The sequence below is a fragment of the Echeneis naucrates genome, chromosome 1 (genome assembly GCF_900963305.1).
Source record: "Echeneis naucrates chromosome 1, fEcheNa1.1, whole genome shotgun sequence".
In the NCBI taxonomy this organism is placed as follows: domain Eukaryota; kingdom Metazoa; phylum Chordata; class Actinopteri; order Carangiformes; family Echeneidae; genus Echeneis; species Echeneis naucrates.
In genome coordinates this window covers 20,931,374-20,951,128 of record NC_042511.1, presented here as the reverse complement: position 1 = coordinate 20,951,128, position 19,755 = coordinate 20,931,374, and the positions used below count along the sequence as shown (strand labels likewise).

Genomic DNA, 19,755 nt, shown 5'->3' with positions numbered 1-19,755 from the left:
GCTTTGTTATGGAGCTAATTTGCCCCCTCCTCCCACTACTGGGTTACATTGGTGATCCATTTTTTGTGCATAATGAGGAGCCAGAATAAACGTGCAGCATTCCTTGAAAAGACAGTGAAAAGGGTAAGTGTGATGTGGGACCATTCAAAGGGGAGTATGCAATCAGCTGATGATGTTGAACTAAGAACAAGAGAATTGTTAATGTTGCCGAATGAGGCATCCTTGACTGGCTGTAGATTAAAGGCTCCATATTATAAAACCTTTCTATGTATGCATATACTCAACTTCTCTAACTTAGAACAGTTTGCACAGAAAATGCTTCCCAAGCATTTTCAGAACAAGAAAGACTAGCAATTTAACAATAGTAAGTTAAGATAGTTAAAAGTGCAAATTGGATGAACATACACACAATATTAAAACCCAGTTTAACTGACAGTTGCTGACCTGAGTCGAGGTAAATATAAAGTCTGTGCTCCCAGTTCAGATACTACACACTTGCCTGAAAAGACAGATTATAGAGATTTCTTTAATTATAGCAGCCAATTTGAAGCAAAGATGTGCTTAGTTTCCTGCAGCTGGTCAAAGATCAGCAAAGAAAATGTTAAAAATGTTTGGGGCTTTTTAACCCCAATTCTGTACTTAACTCTTTTGGCATGTAGCATTTTGTTTCAGCCTATTCCCCCCTTCAAAAATTAGTCTAAATTTCTGTCACGTTGTGCAGGGAGCTGGACAGCATCCCCCTCACTAAGGTGAAAAATGGTGGAGGAAATGCTACAGCACACCTCCTGGGAGACAAAGGGGATGCACAGGTGCAGTAAATGCTACAATCACTGCAGCAGCAGTTCAGTGGCAGCGCAGAGACACAACCTGTCCCTCACCTTCTCGCACACGCTCTGCTCGCTCTCACCTGGCTTTTCTACTCCCCAAGTCTCCTCCCACACCCATCCAAACATCAAGACACTCCCCCCTTAACTTTAAGACACATCTACAATATAAACAATATTTACAATTAACAAACACAATGCAATTTACTCAAATACTAATACAAAAATCTACTTCCTGTATTTAGTTGATGATGAGAAAACTCCACACACAAAATATGTCTTACTTCACTGAAGCATTTAATTGTGTTTCACTGTTATACTGACATGGAATAAAGGATCAAATAAAAGCTTAGAAGAATTTGAAGATCCAGAGGAGTGGGGCTGGTGACTTAGGCAAAATAAATGGGACACAGGAAATAGGAAACCTCCCATTTCCTTTTTACAATTAAGAGGAGATGAAAATTTTCACCTCAAGTAACTAAGAGGAATTAATAGTGTTTGATACAATGATCTATGAATTAATTCACACACTTACACTACCACTCAAAAGTTTGGACACACATTCCTATTTATTTGAACGGGAAAGTGTGTCCGAACTTCTGACAGCTACTATAAATAAAACCATAACTGCCTGTTAAGCCAAATTTCTTTGTCATTTCAGAATCAATGTGGATGCTTGCAATTCTCACAAGTCAATGACAACCACCGATTATATTTTTCTCAAACCCAGTGATATCTATGAAACATAGTTACCTTTTAACCACTAAAACGATTTAGCAAGTCTACCACCCAAGATCAAGGTAAGTTCATTCGATTTTTTTTTTGTTTGTTCAGAAGGAATGTATGCAATCAGACCTATCTCTGCTCAGGCTTTCTGGCTTTAAGACAAGGCAAACATCTCATATAGAGGGAAGCTTCTTCAACTAGAAGCAGTAGTTTAAATAAATTTGGCTATTTAACCAAATCTGCCTTTAAAACTAAGTTTCCGTGCTAAATTCTTTGCATTAACCAAAATTCCAGCCCTCACCAGCTCTTTCATCACATCCCCACATTCTCACTGTTCCTCTGAGTATAGGATACCAGAGCATCTACATCCAATTAAACCACATGAACCATTGAAAGGGACAAAATACTACAAAGTTAAATATGTAAATACTAGTTCCTGGATTATACTAGGTTAGCATGTACAACAGTGGCTCAAGAGTAATAGACTCAATTTGTGATGCCTTAGTTTGGTCTTCTGGCATTTCACAAACAAACATAGTAAAACATCACATTTTAAGTAAAGAGTAACATGTAGAATGACATTAAAAGAGAATTCTAGTAAATTATAAAATGTAAAACAATGTGGATAACTCAATGATTGCAGGCAGACATGTAGTTTATCAGGAAACCCACAGGAGGGAGCAGTACCATGAAACCACAATCGAAAAAACATCAAGAAACAGAGCATTTCTCATTCTTTCATCACTCTGGTTTTTCTTACTTTTATTGTTATTGGAACAATACAAGCTAATTTTACTCTACTACTATCCTATGATACATTTATATTCAAACTTTAGCTCTTTCTGCTACATTATTCCCCATTCTCTTCCTTCCATTAACCATTGCTTAAATTTCCTCCTCACCTCACTCGTATTTTTGCTGAAGTGGTGAGACATTTTCCCATATTTTTATATGATGCATTCTCTCAGTAAAATTTACTTGTTTTGTCCTATTAGTACAGATTTTTTTTCTCACATTTGGTACCTAGATGCTATTTTGTTGGAACCATAAGTACCTTCATATCTCCTGATTTTTTCTATTTCTCCTGTGCATTACTTTCTGTGATGATGATTTCTCAAACTCCCATGGTTGATGTGCTTGCTTGAAAACTGTGACATGGAAAGATTGTATTGTCAGGTAAACTCAGAAGTGACTAAATCAACACAAAAAAGTAGTTACTTTTACAAAATATAAACATTGTCTTATATAACTCTTAAACATCCCCCTGCATTAATTTTTGTTCTGGCAGCAACAGTCCCCCAAGTGCAGGAACTCCGCTATCCTCCTTTTCTGGTTTATCTGAAGATGAGGCCTAGCACGACGACTTCTCAATTCCCCCATAATTGCTCTCTCACTGACGTCTCCATATGTTTGCGGGTTGTTTGTCCTTTCACTTTTCTGTCAAACCATCATCCTCTGTGATGCCCTGAACTCTGAGCTCTTCCAGGACATTGTCCAGGTGTCCAGGATCTGGGAATCCATGACCCGTCAGGTTGGAGCCAAATTCTGTCTTATGGTGGACCTAAAAAAGAAGAAGGTTGTCTATCACACACAACAATCAAATCATTCTTGAGTTATACTCTGACCTTACTAGGTAAGAATGAAAGAAGTAAATATGTACCTCATTCCAGATAACAGTGTCAGACTCTCCTGTAGTGCTTGATGTACCTACTGAGAAGATCAATCTGCGGTCCCATGCTACCAGAAGCAATCTTAGTACCTGACAACATATGTTTAGGAATAAAGGTTCAAAACAAAAACAAGCTAAAAACTGTTTCTTTCCTACTGCAAAACACTGTTGAATGGTCATACATTCACATTAACGGGACACTCAATCTGCACTACATTGTGTACATTGCACCAATTGTGTATATATTTATTTTTCTGCAAAGGTGTATATATTTATATTCATATTTGTATATATATACATACTTTTTTCTATTAATTTATGTTTAGGTTTTAGCATACTGCTGCTGTCCATTCCATGAGTGACACCACTTGCTGAACCAAATTCCTTTTATGTTGTGAATGTACTTGGCCAATAAAGCTGATTCTGGAAAGATGTATCCTAATTAACAACCAATTTATATAGGTTCATTGTTGTCTGAAGCAGGACTGTGGACTGTGTTTACCTTGCGTCCTCTCTCACTGTCTGGGAGGTAGCAGTGTCGGGGAAAGCCTCTGGCTGTGAAAGGCTTCCCTGGGTTTGGATGTTCTGGTCCCTGAGAGGAGAGGATACTTGGGCTGATCAACCTAATTCTACTACAATAAAGCTTACTGTTGATTCAGTTCTTGTTAACTACCTGAATGCCTGGTGGTATGTTGTAGATGATGCGGATGGTTTTGCAGTCAGGGTGTCCTGGTAAAGAATGTGGGATGATGTGGTACTCCATCTTTCCTGCTGGTTGGTTGCCTGTCTTTACGCCATAGATGGTTTTACATGTGGGACACTGAAGACTGATTAGAGAATGATTATTGGCGTTATTTCATTCAAACCTCTGAGGGAAATAAAAGGGGTGTTATGTGCTTCTAACCTACCTGCCATCCTTGTTACCATTGTTATACATGGCCACCAGACACTGAAAATGGTACTGGTGTCCACACTGTGCTAGTCGTCCAACTGAATCTGCCCTGGAAATAGGCCCAACTGCTGGACCTTTGTATCCCGATGGACCGACCAATGGCTCCATGCAAATGGTACAGTCCTGTGCAAAACAAAGAAAAAGAAAATCCATATGAAACTCTTGTTTGCTTACATTAGTTAGTACAAAAAAAGATCTAAACACATAACAACCTCTTCTGGTGGACTTTTAACTTTCTGTAGGTACTTCTTTACCACCTCCTCTGGAGTTTTACCTGCAGGAAAGAAGAGGGAACAGGAGTGAATAGATAAAATGGAAGTCTGGGCTGTGAAACACTGGACAACTACTCATATTTCTCTTTTCAGACTTGAGGTGATGGCATAAACAGAAACAATTTTACCCTTGCGAGCTTGTTTCTTGGTGGTCTTTCTGCAATAGTGTCCAAAACCTGCCACTGGTTTGATGTCACTCTTGTTGACAGGTGGTGGATGCAGCACAAGTTTTGGAGGCCTAGTTAGACAAACAGGCAGAGCAGCAGCACTCATCAGAATTCCTGTGATTCCTGATATACAAAAGAAAAAATGGAAAAAAAAAAAAAAAAAACACAGCATTTGTTAGAAGAGTGAAATTCTACTATTGAGTCTGAAAATCTGAATTTCTTTAGGTTTGAACTTATTTGCAAAATTCTTACTTTCCATGTATTTGAGCAGTGGTAGCTCTGATTAAGTGTATGTCTGCTTACCAGCCAGCGCAGGATGAACAGGACTGGATCCACTAAGGTTCTTAACTGGGACAGTTGGTACACTGGAAGACAACAAACATAAGTCGAATATATTTTCAAACAAGGCACATGATATCTAAAAGCTCAGATAAAGATACTCACTTTAAAAAACTGATGACTGTCATTCTCAGTCAGAAATCAAAGCAAATAAAACTTAAAATAAAATGTACACCAAGAAAAAAAATAAAACAAAAAAAAAAAACATACACCGGCTAATAATATCAGCTGCATTCTAGTAACCTGCATGCTAGGATACTGTGTATTTATCTGTTTGTTCCGAGAGGAACTGAAAACAAAAAACTGTTTACGTAAAAGACACAAAAAGCAACAAAGTTATTCTTTTGTTTTAGCATAATACTATATTTGTGGACAGGAGAGCATACTGACCATTACACTGTATGGTCAGTGTGTATTTATGACAGCTAATCCATGGAGTTTCCATCTGCTCACTAAACTCAAAAAGATGTACGTCATGCAGACTCTTTCTAAAGGGATTACCTGCTTCATCACAAGGCCTATCATCATTTTTAACCAAAATAGCTGTAGAGGAGGGAGCAAACATACATGGTTACGATGTGTAGGTGCTACAATATGCTCAAGCCACAACTGTCTCATTCGACTCTACAGGAGGGCAGAGAGTAGTGATGATTTTCTGTTTCCTATGGTTGGTTAGCTTTAACAGGCTTTCTGTCAGTGCACTAAGCTGCTTTGATTTAGCTTCACTCAGTAACATATGACAAAACACTGAATGACTCACTGGGTGTGTGTGTGGGTGTATGCATTTAAGTCGGATGACAGTAAGAGTGCAAGGAGAGTGTGTGTGAAATGAGGGTTTATTTCAACGCTGCAGCAAGTAAAAAAACAAAAGAGGGGGAGAGGGGTTAACGGGGGTAAACATTTTTCTTCAATGGGATGAGGGAATCCCCCAGTCATCCATCATAAAACAACTAAAAATCTTTAACACAGTGAGAGTGCATGGCTACATGTGGCTGCTGTCACATCTTTATCACAATTTCCCATTAGCAGATCCATACAAACCTCTGTCTGCTGTTGTGTACACTCAAAGTAGTTTAAAATCTTAAACTTGACTTTCAGATACATTTACAACATCTGACAGACAGACACATCCCACTACTGTGAATGCTGCTTGTGATGATTGATGAAAAGCATCTACATCAAACCGTTCTGGAGCAAGACAGTGAATGACAATGACAGTCATCTCTCTTGGACACACACGTGCATCACATCACCAAATGTATTAATAATTAAATGGCTGCTGCATTAGCAAGGAAGGCTAACATCAGATTTGAATGTGAGAGTCAAATCTGATGTTAAGCTTAATGTATCTTACTTTCTTGCTGCTCTGCCGATGGGACTGATGGTACATATGGACACACTGCTTAGTTAGTACAGCTGACCCACTCAATGTATTATTATCTGAGTAACGTTTGACTTCTGAAAGGAATAATTAATTGAATTGTTATTTTTGCAGTAAAGTTGCATGTTAGAATGAATTACATTTGAATAAGTAGCCGATTCCCCTAAGCATAATTTTGGTGTCAGTTTTAGGTACTGGCACCTACAGAAGAGACAACATATAACATAACCAAACTAATATAAATAGTTTATCAACTGACTTAGGTTGATAGCCATGTATCGATATCCTTTTATTTGTACATGTCAACTTAGTATGCCTAAATAAGGGTGAGTAAAAAGGAAGTAAAGATCACCAGATCACACATTCCCTCAGCTTTGTCTCACAAAGACAAAGACTGGCATCAGCCGTATTCAAGCCCTAACACAGGCAACCACACACAGATACACACACATACGTTTACAAAGGAAGTACATGCTCATGTTTGTGGACAATGGCTTGAGCAATAATGCTCCATACATGCATTCAAAGTTAACTACACATGATGTTGATCAGATTGATGAAACAAAATGGTACTCAATCATTCTCTCTTTTTCACACATACACACCTCATGTTTTACTTGTGACTTGTTTCTTTGTGTTCTACCCCAACTCCATTTGTTTCAGCTCTTGTCTTGGGCTATATTTAAGTCTGCGACTGTACACACACACACACACACACACACACACACACACACACACCTCAGAATTGTGTAGACCAGTACCATTGTCTCCTCTACCCCACCCAAAGACTCAAATCCACACAATTAATATACAGTTAGATCAGCACAGCCATCTATATGCCTTATTCCACTGTGACACCCATCCTATGTAACCCAGCTAAAGTAATAAACACTTTTAAAACAATTAATATTTATGAACAAGCAATTTTTTTGTGTTAAATTTCCCCCAACTCCAACAGCAAACACTAGAGCAAAGAACTCATCAAAATAAAAGAAAGTGTGCAGAAATAGAAATAAGAAACGAGAAAGAATATAAAAAGCGTGAGGGAGAGAAGTGAAAATATCACTAGGTCAACGCCTACTAAATGGCATAGGTAGATTATAAAAAAACAAAACAAAACAAAAAAAAAAAACTTGTGGAAGTGTAATCAACTGATACCATTGCATCATATATTCATCCGGCCAAGTGTTCAATGGTTTCAGGGATTTATCCAATTACATGAGGTGGAGTGATCCCATTCTGTCAAACAAGAGTTGATATAAACCTAGTTTACGGCTATACGCTGTCCTGCGGCCAACCACGGGTTAAGGCCCTAAACTTTAGGGCTATGTCTCGCGTTATGGGCAGGCACTTTAGTGCAGTACTTTCTCTTACACCCCTAACTTGATATTTTTACGAGTAGCAAGTCCTTGTCTTGAACTTATGTTTTGGTTATTTTGTGAGACCAGGTTTTCAGCAGTGTGAAGCAGCAACTTGGAAGATAACATTTTGTCTAAATGGGTCACGTTTCTGTTGGGTCATAAGTTTGAAACAGTGACCTGGCCATGACCAGTGGCAACCCTGTCAAGACACCGCTACACCAAATTTTGTTTATAACAGTTTATCTCCTAACTATCAAGCATGTAATATTAATCAGAGAATCAGAGGGGTTCCAAAGTACTTTAGTATTTCTGGAGGTTCAGGAATGGATCCATGGACCTTTACTATTAGATGGCTAAGGTGCAGGATCAGATAACTCTGGTTGCCAGAGAGAGGTGAATGAATTAGGGTTAAATCGGCCAAAAACATCCATAGTCTTAGTCAGTCTTGCAGTCTAAAGTTACCATGGAAACCAACAATGAGGGACTGAGGGGCCCACACTGCTGAGCCATGACGGTAGAGAAGAAAGGAAAGGAGTTGGGGAGGAGAGGAGGGGGCCAGAGAACATGCTTCAGGGGGTTTGGGGGGTTGGGAGCTCTGAGGGTGGGGAGAGGATGGCGTGAGTTTGACTACCAAGTAAGCATCACTATCTTCATCTGACCTTGTTTTTAGTTTGACAGTTAGAATATCATTTTCGAAAAAAAAAGAAAAAAAGAAAAGAACAAACAAAGAAACAAAACAAAACAAAAAAACTAACATTAAAAACACATCAGGTTCTGTGCAGTCAAATACTTTTTCAAAAAACAAACATTTGGTGCTTTAACTGCACACACTATTTTGGTTTTGTATAACGTTGCAAAAAGTAGAAAAAAACTCACTTTGAAATTAGCTGAATTCAATCACTTTTTTGTGCCCAGTTAGGGAATTTGATACGCAGCATTGGAAACTACATAAACATAGAATATAACATTGAAACATCAAGCTTTTCTTTTCTGTTGTGGTGCTAGTGAAGCTGGCTTGGCAGTGTGCAGAAGTGAGCTTGTGAATGGAAGTCAAATTCAAGAGTTAAGGATAGTCTGGAGCTATGTTAGCAGTTCTACAACACTGTCAACATGAAGTCATAATCTTAGTTCAATATATTGTTTTCTGAGAAAATTGTGAATGTGTTAATGTCACATCTTCAACACTTCAGACAGAGTTAAATCAGGAAATCCATTTATCCTGTTTATATTACTAAAAAATCCATACAGCGGAAAAAAAAAATCCCAACAACAAAAGTAGAAAACAAAAATATGACAGCCTATGCATTTTTTGCATCATTACTCTATTCTTAGATAATGTAAATAATGATAGATATTACCTGTTGCTTGTTAAAAATCCTTCTATCAAGCATAGAGTGTTGTACGATCTCATTTCCAAACACTCAGTAAATTGAGTGAATCTCCATCATCAGAATAATCGTGAATATCCTCACAAGTGACTTGAAAATGCTGTCTAGTTCACCATGCAGTCCTGTTTTAATTTATTTTGAACTGCCACATTGAGGAGCCTGTATCTTTGTATTTCCTGTATCTTTCTAGCCTAGCTTGGCATATCCATTGCAAGAAAGTGCAAAGGTGTGGAAATATTATGGATTTAAAAACAAAAAATGGAAAAGGAGATGTCCACTTGCAGTACCTACTGGAGGAAGGTGACTGCCCGGTGGTAGAACAAGTTTAATCAACTTCTCATCTCTACGACAACCATTCTGCTCTGCTTGCTGAACTTAAGGTCAAATTAACCAACGCAACTGGCAGTTACATCACGTAGCAGGTGTTCATCTAAAAAATTGCTTGTGGTTCAATTAATGTGCCATCATGTATTTGTCAACCACAGCAGCAACAACAAATGTAAATTTGATAATTTAGTAGGCTATATAGTAGGGATGCAACAATATTCAATATTTTACTAAACCATTCAATATGTCCTGTTTGGTTCAATACACAAAGGTAAACAACGGTATTACAGCACGGCATACAAATGCTGGAAAAGAGAGAGGAGAGTAAACCTTGAGCAAACATGGAGTCAGCAAAACAGGACTCAGAAAAAAAAAGTTTGACTAAAAAGGACATTTACGAAAAAGAAGGTCCTATCTGCTGTCCCTATATGTAATTAAGAAGTTTCAAGCATATTTCCACAATGATTGCAATAATATTGTGAATTGCAATGATTCTGACAAGGAAAATAATGACATGAAATTTTAATATTATCTCATGCCTTCTGTTTTATTCATAATTTGTGGGCATATGCATCATTCACTTACCCTGATGCTATGAGTGCTCTGGACTGCGCCATGGCAATCCTCTGTAACGCTGGTCTGCTCAGTCCAGCCAAGCTGGATCTCTGTGGCAATGGCGCATGGCAAACTGTTGCCATGGACGATGGCATGCGTTGTGGCTTCATCACTACTGGTGACGGAGATGGCACTGGAGAAGGCGGTGTGGTCACACTGCTGGCAGGAGTAATTAATGTGCCAGTCGGCACAGTTTCGTTGGTTGACGATGAGGAGTGTTTAACTGGAATAGACAGAAGACTGAGATTTGGGTTGGATGATGGAGGCTGAGGAGGTGGAAGGGATGGAGGGGGCGGCCTAATCGAAGATGGGGAGATACCCAGAGAGGAAGTGCAAGTGGTGAGGGCAGCCAGAGACTGAGCAAAAAGCTCAGCATTCCTTTTCGGGGAGGCAGTATTTTTGGAAATAGGGAGACCATGTGGTAGTGTCTGACAGCAGTTAGAGTTGCAGTTTTGAGGCTTTCCTCGTCCCATTGTGGCTGACTTAGATGGACTTAACGATTTGGGGGCTGAGGTCTTAGGTCGTTGCATGGTTAGCGACCGTCTACCTAGAGTCTGTATATCTGCTGCTTCTCCCTCTGCTCTTCCTGCATTACTCTTCACACTAAGGACAAGCATGCACTGCTGGCAAGAACAAGCCTGTCCCAGTGCAGTAGCCAGTAGGCCTCCATTAGGATACAGAGAGCTTCCTATTCCCATACTGGCCCCTGACACTCCAACACCTAGCAAGGCTCCTGTTAGTCCTGCATTTGTTCCTCCTCCTCCTCCTTTGAGTACGGGTAGAGGACCAGACACTAAAGGATAGGCCATATCAGCACGTCTCTGGATCCTCCGACACCTTTGGCTCTGTCTGTTTACCTGCACAAGCACAACAAAAAACATTTTTAGAATGCTGAAGTTCCAATCTGAGAGATAAATACCACGAAGTTGTCACTTTCACTCACTTCCACAGGAAATTTGAAACAAACCTGTGTCATGTTGTTGAAATCAATAAAGTAGCAAAAGCCAAGTGGTGTCAGATCAAGGCAGGGCTGCTGGCGGCTGTGGGATATCTCTATGGCAATGGCCACTTCCATGTCATAGGGTGTCCATGTACCTGCATCATTTTCCCACTCCCACTGCCAGCCCTGACCTGGGGCTGAGGCTGGGTCATAAAAACTCCTCCGTACTGGACGGATGGTTCCTTGAAAAACAAAAACGGTACCTCAATTAATAAAACAGTAAATAAAATGAAACAATACTGTAGACACAAAACTAAAAGCAAAACTGCATGTGCGGGATCTCTATGGCAATAGAGGTGGAAATAGAAATACAACATTAAAGAATGATGAAGAGTCATGTAGGATCATAATCCAGCGCAAATACTTTGGGCAAACTTGAGCACATACAATAGTAGCCTGTGACTCACTGAAGTCACAAACACAACAGCTAAAATGTCATCATGAACTAAGAAAGAAAGTGAACGAGTAACACTCTTCTTCTACAACAATTACCATTTCCTATCTTGAGTAAGACTACACTTCATTGCCGAGCAATATGCAGATTAGTCATCTGTAAAATAGTTCTTTACAGGTCCTTTATGCTCTCCCTACTTCTAATTTATAAGTCAAAAACCAAAATCAAATCAGATTTATTTGTATAATTCCAAATTTACACTCTATTTAAAATTGAAAATCTTTGTGGCTCCTTGTATTTATGGCTGTGTTTATAAATACAGCCTGCAGAACAATTTAAAAATCGTTACCATTCTAACCCATTTCTCCTAAATTTACATCAAAAACTTTTATCCAGCTTTGAAATGTCCATTTCCATGTATTTTAATGTGGGGAAAAATAAGTAAGCAAATTGACTTAAATTAACAGACTTGAAGATGTTAAGATGTTAAATATTTATTTACATAATTTGTTTTAATACAGCACTAATTCAAAATGCTGCAAAAATGTGATTTAGATAGTTTTACTGCGTACAAATAAAAAGCCTATTGGCAGGAACAAGAGAGAGTCTGGGGAGTCTGTCTGAAAAGGCTGTTGTAAAAAATGCTTATGCAATAATTAATAACAGAACTGTAACGTAGCCTTTCGGAAAAAACGCATGATTTTCATTGAAATATTTGGGTGTGTGTGTGTGTAAACAATAAATCTGCAGAGGTACGGGTAAGTCTTGTGATTCAGACTACCGAGGAGTTGTAGGTCAATTAGTTTTAAGAGAACTTTTGTTTCTTACATTTCTTTACTCACATGTGTTTGCAGTCCAATACATTGCTGACTAACTACGGCCATGCTAAAAAAAATCTCAATAAAACTCAATACATAATCGAGACATAACAATGACTCTCTGTCTTGTGTTGGGACATGGGGTGGGGGAAGGGCAGCTAGACCAACCAACCAACCAACCAGAAGCTACCTCAGTCTCTGGGGTAACGGTCTATTCAGTCAATACTTGGAGAAAGAGAGGATGGTGTGTGCTAAGGGGTGAGCAAGACTGCAAAGACGTGACATTGGTAGAACAGCATGGGTGCACAGGCATCATGAGGAAGGGAACTGTGGCACAAATCAATTTTCCATTATATGCAATCTAAATTTAAAGTAGTGCAACTTGCATTGTGGAATACCACTCATTTCATGTGTATTAAATAAAGAATGACAATGCATGCAAAATAAAACATGCAGTGTCTAAACAAAACATCCTAACAAAAATAAATAAATAAATAAATGTCAGGGCACAATCACATGTAAGGACTCACACTTAAATGCTCATTCAAATATTCTTCTTGAATATTTATTAATCGTTGATTCCAGCAGGATTGGTTACCTTACACATCTAATCTGCCTGTATGACAGCAGCCATTCTAAAAAAAAAAAAAAAAAAAAAAAAAAAAACGGGCAACACGTTTATGATCTACAGGCTCTTCATTCTCAACTATGCTCTCACATTTCCAGTAAGAATGGTTGTATCTGTCTGTGTGATGTACATAGTAAATATCCATTAACATCAAATGCATTTATATTTACCCATTTGGCATGAATGTATTCAACAAAGCAAAGCGCAAAAAAGTATAGTAAAACTATGCAACAAATGTGCACAGAACACAGTGTTACTTTCAAATTTTAAGCCCCCCTTTCCCCTGGTTACAATATCTGTAAGGAACTCCTAACATGAGGCTGACAGTGATCATCATAGCTTTTTTCCCTGACCCAGCACCAATCAGCATTGTTGTTAAAGTGTTAACACAACATTTGGGTAGACTCACAAATTTACATCTGAAACACCATAGCTATATTAAAATCGGTTATTTAAGAGAAAGGTACAGCCCTAAAATAACTCCATACTAACTCATTCTATGGCTGGGCAATAAAACGATAACAATAATTATCGTGAAATAACTTTTCCTCAATAGAAATATAAGACATGGTTGATCAGACAACACGCACAACCAATGATAATGAGAATAGCGCCATGTTGAGCCAATCACGCAGCTGGAATAGAGTTACAGCCATGTCAGGCTAGGTTGACACACACAGAGAGAGTAGGTGATAAAGCTGATTTAAACTTAAGCACACATGCTTATGTTTTGGCCACCAGTACGTTAGGAGTGGGAGCGAAATATGTGAAAATGGCAGGAAATGTTAACACGAGTGACAGTGTCCCTGAAAAAGACACTCCAATGGACAAATCTCAAGGCTCAAAAGACGAGGACATTGTTGAGAAGAAAGGTCAGAGGAATTTGGTAGTGTGGGGATATTTTGGCTATTTAAAGTCCGACCAGAAGTAGAGTAGCGTGCAATGCAATTTTATTTTTTTGGAATTGACCAAATCATTTAGTTGTCAATTTGTTGTGCTCTCCTGTAACACTTGAAGCTTCTGACTGGTCAGAATTAAGATTTTAGCTTATGGTATAATCATTTTATTTATTTGAAATACAGTTCTACAAGGCCTGTAGTACATTTCATATGTTTAACTTATGACAGGAAATAAATAATATTTAAAGCAATATTAATGTGATATCTTCACATCTCACACCTGAGTTAAAAGGGAACTTTAAACTTGACAGAAATAGTTATTTGGTTTACACTGTTATATATCAACTATCGATATGGACAGATATGAAATATCGTGATAGGATTTTGTTCCATATCGCCCAGCCCTAACTCAGGGTTGCTGGATGCAATCCCAGCTCAAAATTGGGTGACCACGGGGTACACCCTGTAAAAGGGCGTCTGTTCGTCGCAGGGACAACACAGAGACAGACAGAGAACAATAACCACTCACACCTACAGCCAATTTAGATTCGCCAATTCACCCAAACATGTCGTCTTTGGACAGTGGGAGGAAACCCATGCAGGCACTGGCAGACCATGTAAACTCCACACAACTTGTTGTGAAGGAACAGCGCTAACTACTATGCTGCCATGCAGCCCAATACTAACTCAAAAGCACAAAATCATTATAAAAAAAACAAAAACAAATCCTGCAGAGATTACAAATCAACAAGCGTTCTTATACTCATCATATTTGTATGCACTTCAGTAACTGGGCTAAAATCTACTCATTTGTAAGCTTTAGAAAAACATATGGAGGAGGAATACCTGTTCCTAGCATTAACACCAGCCAAACAATTTGCCTTAGTAGCTGTGCATCAAAGTATTTAAAATAATTAAATCTAAAGCTGAAACTAACAATAAAATGACACACAATAGCTTCCAGAAAATCGTGTGTAAATCAGATAAAATTTCAAAAACCTTTTCACTGTCTATAAAAACCTGTGCCCTGTGCATTTGTTCAAAAACGTTAAGGAATTAACTTACTCTATATGTCGCATCGTAAAAATATGTTTTATGTGTAGATTATACAATAGCCAGGTCACTGCAGTGCATGTGAACTTGTTCCATCATAACCTGGTCCATCCCAATAACCTGGGTTGTTGTGAATGGTAACGTAACAAGTAATGATCAGTCCCTTTCATTTCGTCCATCCTCTGTCCTGCATTCACCCCCCCACACCCCGCTAACATGACCCTAATGCCCCATGATGTTGTGGTGGTCTGGGAATGCGTCTCCTTAGGGCAGGACAAGAAAGACGGATAGCACATTCTGCAGCAGCATTAAAAAAATGATCACGTCAATGTCTTGTTTTTTTTTTTTTTGAAGATCAATCTTAGAAAATTCATTACTCGTGTAATTATAACTCTTCTGTGCTACTGTTTTTGTTTTTGGAGATCAATAATTCGTTTGGGTTACATTCAGTCTATTAAATCACCATAAAAATCCAATATGTTTTTGAGCTAGATATTTTTTTTTTTTTAAAACCAATAATTATACATATATATAAATAAAAACTTCTTTTATCTTTGACTCCTCCCTTTAGGGCCTTATTCCCTCAATCCTCCACCAAAATTCTAAGAACTAAACATCAAACTGCCTTTGCCTATGAGTTTTATTCTGTTCCCCAAAACCCAGCGCCAGACTTTCACCTTGTGTGTTTGTGTCTCATGGCGACAATGGGGTAACTCACATCTGTTCGTCAAAATCCAACAATGGTGAGGAGACAAAAGACAGAGTGAGCACAGAATAGAGACCATCTCACTCTTTCTGCAACCCCCTAATGAAAACAGTCCCACACACCCCTCCTCCAAACAGATCTTTCCATCTTCCTCCTCCCCTCCATCAGTAGTCGAACCCAAACTGAAAGACACCAATCAACAAAAGAGCTAAGCTACTATGGGCCTGTGTGTGTGTGTGTGAGCATATTCTTGTGGATAAGGGCTAAAGAATATTGCTAATTTAGTGGTGAAGTAGTCATTCTGAGCTGTCCCAGATCATCATGCTATTGGATCGCAAACCAACACTATCAAACCAAGATCTTCACAAAAACCAGAAATAACAGTCTGACCAATTTAAACAAGTAAATCAACAGGTCCATGTTCTGCCACATTGGAAATTTCAAAGTGTAAAAGAATAACATGTCATACCTAAAGATACATGGCATTGCTTTCCCTTCGCCACGTCAGGCTCAGGGGCCTGAGCCAGCCAAAGGTCTTTGACCAATTTTGTACAAGGTGTCTACATATAGATTTCTTATAATGAATAGTGTAAAAAGTCTCTCTCTCTCTCTCTCTCTCTCTCTCTCTCTCTCTCTCTCTCTCTCTCTCTCTCTCTCTCTCTCTCTCTCTCTCTCTCTCTCTCTCTCTCTCTCTCTCTCTCTCTCTCTATATATATATATATATATATATATATATATATATATATATATATAATTTTTGCATATTTAAAACTATCCAGCCACAATATGGTGTTATTGCTGTGTACTCTGAAAAACACAACTGCATATTTTAGATTACAAACAATTACAAGAAAACTGAATGCTAGTTGCACTGATGCACTGCTATTTTATTTATGATTACAATAAATGTTATCCATTTGTTGACATGAGTCGTGTGGCCAATGGACAAGGATAAAATAACGACCAAATCTTCCGCTAAAACTTTTTCACTTCTGCATGTCTTTGTAGCTAAATTTGAGTTGGTAAACACAACTGTCACTCTTTGCTAAATATCACATGATGTGAGTGTTGTTGTAAGGCAACGACCATGCCCAGTAAAATGCAACACATAAATACTATAGAAACAAAGCTAAATGGACAACACCTGAAGATGCAGCTGCACCCTCCTACAGTAAAAGGGAAGTTTGAAGGGCGTCCATCTGGAATCAAAAGCCCGAGGACATCTACAGCTCTTCCAGCACCTTCCATTCTCCTTGTCTCACCTGTGTCCTGTCTGAACTGGTGCATGGACTGGATATCTATGATGTACGGCGAGAGGCGGCTGTCCACTTGGCCGAGGACCACGCTCCCTCCGCGGGAGTCGCCGCTTCGGATAGCGGTTTCCATCTGGTGGGAGACGGCGGGGCTGTAGGGCCGCCAACGGCCATGTTCGTTCAGCCATTCCCACACCACCACGGCAGAGGCCAAGAGCATTTTGTTCCCGCTGGCCCTGGAGAGAGAAATGAATGATGGATATGGCTGGAAAGGCTAAATTGTTTGGCATAAGCACCGCTAAGCACCTCGGCTAACGAATCAAACTTATCCACTACAAGGGTAAACAAGATGGCATTAGTCTACAACTGTGCTTTTTATTTCCATATTCATTCAATCTATCCGTATTTTCATTAAAGAACGTCTGCTGACCCCCATAGCTGAACCAAATCCAGGTTTAGGACTTACGTGGGTCCTGCTGAGCTAGCACAGGCAGAAGGCGACGCATTCCTCTATTAAGATGCGGACTATTCGCATGGCCACCGGGAGGAGGAAATCACTGTATGTCGCGGTCAGGACCCGTTTTCTTGATAGTTTCATTTATAACGTTTATAAGGTGTCAAAATGCCGGCAAACTAAATAGGCAACACAGCGGCCTGTGTGTCGACATGTATGGAGAGTCGTTGTCTTCAGCCGACGACTTTTGTGGGACTCCTACCACGGCAGAAAAAAAATCCCTTCGGCTCGGGAAAATGTTTTCACAACCCAACCCGTCGGTGCTTACTTCGATAAAGGCATCTCCAATAAATGTAACCCACTGCCCAAGCGAATGTGGATAAAATCTGCTGTGTTTACATGCTTACTATACGTGTAAGTATAGTAACGTGGAGAAAGTAGCTCCCAAAAACGCAACCTCGGGACTAACGACTTTCCAACTAAGGAAGGAGAAACAAGTTCTACTGGTCTGAGTCCCGGGAAAAAGGGAACACATCACGAGAGGTTTATAGTATAAACATATATAAGGTATTGGCCGATGCGTAGGCTGACTCAAGAAAAAGTTGCTGTTATATGTAACATGTAAAGTATTTAATCAGGTAGTAATACATCCAGTTGTTATTGTGGTATCTGGCGCGGCGGTCAGTTGTGTTACTGTATTTGATTTGAATTATATAATATACTTTGATACTTTGTTGGTCTCTTCTGCATCCCTTTTGTGTGTGTGTGTGTTGGGGGTGGGGTCTGGACACGCACCTGTTGGTAGATTTCTGGCTCCGATCTCCCGAGATTACTGAATAAACCCAGGAACACCAAGTGAGTTCATTAAATCTACCTCTTCGGCTCCACCATGGCTACCTTCCCTTTCCTTTTACCGCCCGATCCCATACGTGACGAAAAAACGCCTTCGGAATTAAAGGTGAGGTCAAAACAGATTAAAGCTCAAATTCCTCAAAGAGGTTCCGAAGAAGAAAATGGTGCGGCCATGGTGAGTTGTAGTGAAACCATGTCTCCTCTTACAGATCAACTCCAATGCCGGAGGGAGGAACAGTCCCAGACTAGATCCCCCCTCACCACGCCCAGAGCCCCCGCCCACAGCACGCGTGTGCACGTAAACACACACACACACACACACACGCAGTTACACATTGTGATCTACGCTCGATCACAAGATTCGATACAGAGAGGGGCTACCAGTTGTTTCCACGCCCCCCGAAGAAGGTTCAAGCACCCCAACCACTTGTGTGTTTTCACAGACGTTTAATTGTTTCATTTGATGTTTTCTTTTTGTTAATTATATTAGAACAGCCACCATTTTGTACGCAAATGATGATCCTTCAATATTGTTGCTCTTAGAGACAAAAATCAAAGCCTTTTCACTTTGAAATTTACCAGCAGACAGACCAGAGAGTTGGACGGTTCCATTCTCCCACCTGGCGGATAAACGGGGGATCTCATATTGATTGACTGAAAGCAGGTTACAGTTCAGGTAACTGATCCAACAGTTTTATTTTTATTTTTTTTCTTATTGTGCACAGTGTTATGGCTTGAGTCAACCAGGAGGAACAAACAGACTACAGGAGGAAAACAAAGTTAGTGACATGTAATTAGACATGTAATGACATGTAATTAGACACAAGAGAACGTTATTTACTTCCTTGTTGCAGCAACAACCATAGATATAGAAAAAATATATAAGAATATAAAACAAATATTGACAATATATCTACAAAAATATGTAAAAATATAAAGTGGCAATGGTAGAGCTAAAGTGACAATGAGAAAGAAATACTTTGCAGTAGTGCAAGAAAAAAGTGTTGTAGATGTAATTAGTCCAGAGTGCAGATTTTGCAGCAGCAACAGAAAGGTGTTGTACAGTGTGATTGCTGTTGGGATGAATCACCTGCAGTAGAGCTCCTTCTTGCACCACGGATGCAGCAGTCTGTTGCTGAAGGAGCTGCTTAGTTCTCCCACAGTATCATGAAGGGGGTGAGAATGGTTGTCCAGGATGGATGTCAGTTTGACCAACATCCTCCTCTCAACCACCTCCTTAATGGAGTCCAGAGAGCAGTCCAGGACAGATCTGGCTCTTCTGATCAGCTTGGCAAAAACAGAAAGAGAGGTGCTTAGTGCATCCCACAGCAGTCTGGAGGGAGGGAGGGAGGGTGGAGGAGGTCATGGCCAAAGAAGACAATAACTTTGAAATGAAATCAGAGCAACCTTAATTGATCATGTCACCAACCATGGGCTGACAATGCAAGAGGCTTGTCAGAGAGTGCAGCCCAACTTGAGCCATTTTGCTGTTGCTTCTGTCATCCAGACATTTAGGCTTGAGTACAGGTATGTAACCAAAATTTCTTTCACACTATGTAGTACACCCCATGTCATAGTGTATCAGCTGGGTGATAGCTATTTACTTCATGAATGGCTAATGTCATACACTAACTGTATAAGTTTCCTGTACAATTTATTGTGGGGGAAATATCTTTA

General features: G+C 39.5%; 1 protein-coding gene across 2 annotated transcripts; it reads right to left on the bottom strand.

Moving 5' to 3' along the window:
• Positions 1–1,123: 1,123 nt before the first annotated feature.
• LOC115048751 (E3 ubiquitin-protein ligase DTX1-like) lies at positions 1,124–18,312 on the bottom strand. 2 transcript variants are annotated; one of them, XM_029510490.1, is made up of 12 exons: positions 18,022–18,312; positions 16,782–17,008; positions 10,989–11,203; positions 9,992–10,878; positions 4,914–4,975; positions 4,572–4,733; positions 4,384–4,445; positions 4,128–4,294; positions 3,893–4,046; positions 3,722–3,811; positions 3,211–3,309; positions 1,124–3,131 (listed from the first exon to the last, which is right to left on the bottom strand). In XM_029510490.1, the coding sequence occupies exons 2-12, from the start codon at positions 16,990–16,992 to the stop codon at positions 3,078–3,080; spliced, it is 2,163 nt and encodes a 720-aa protein (XP_029366350.1). In that variant the 5' UTR covers positions 16,993–17,008; positions 18,022–18,312; the 3' UTR covers positions 1,124–3,077. The 2 variants fall into 2 exon arrangements, with proteins under 2 accessions (XP_029366350.1, XP_029366342.1); XM_029510482.1 differs by having other exon boundaries at positions 1,124–3,111.
• Positions 18,313–19,755: the final 1,443 nt, after the last annotated feature.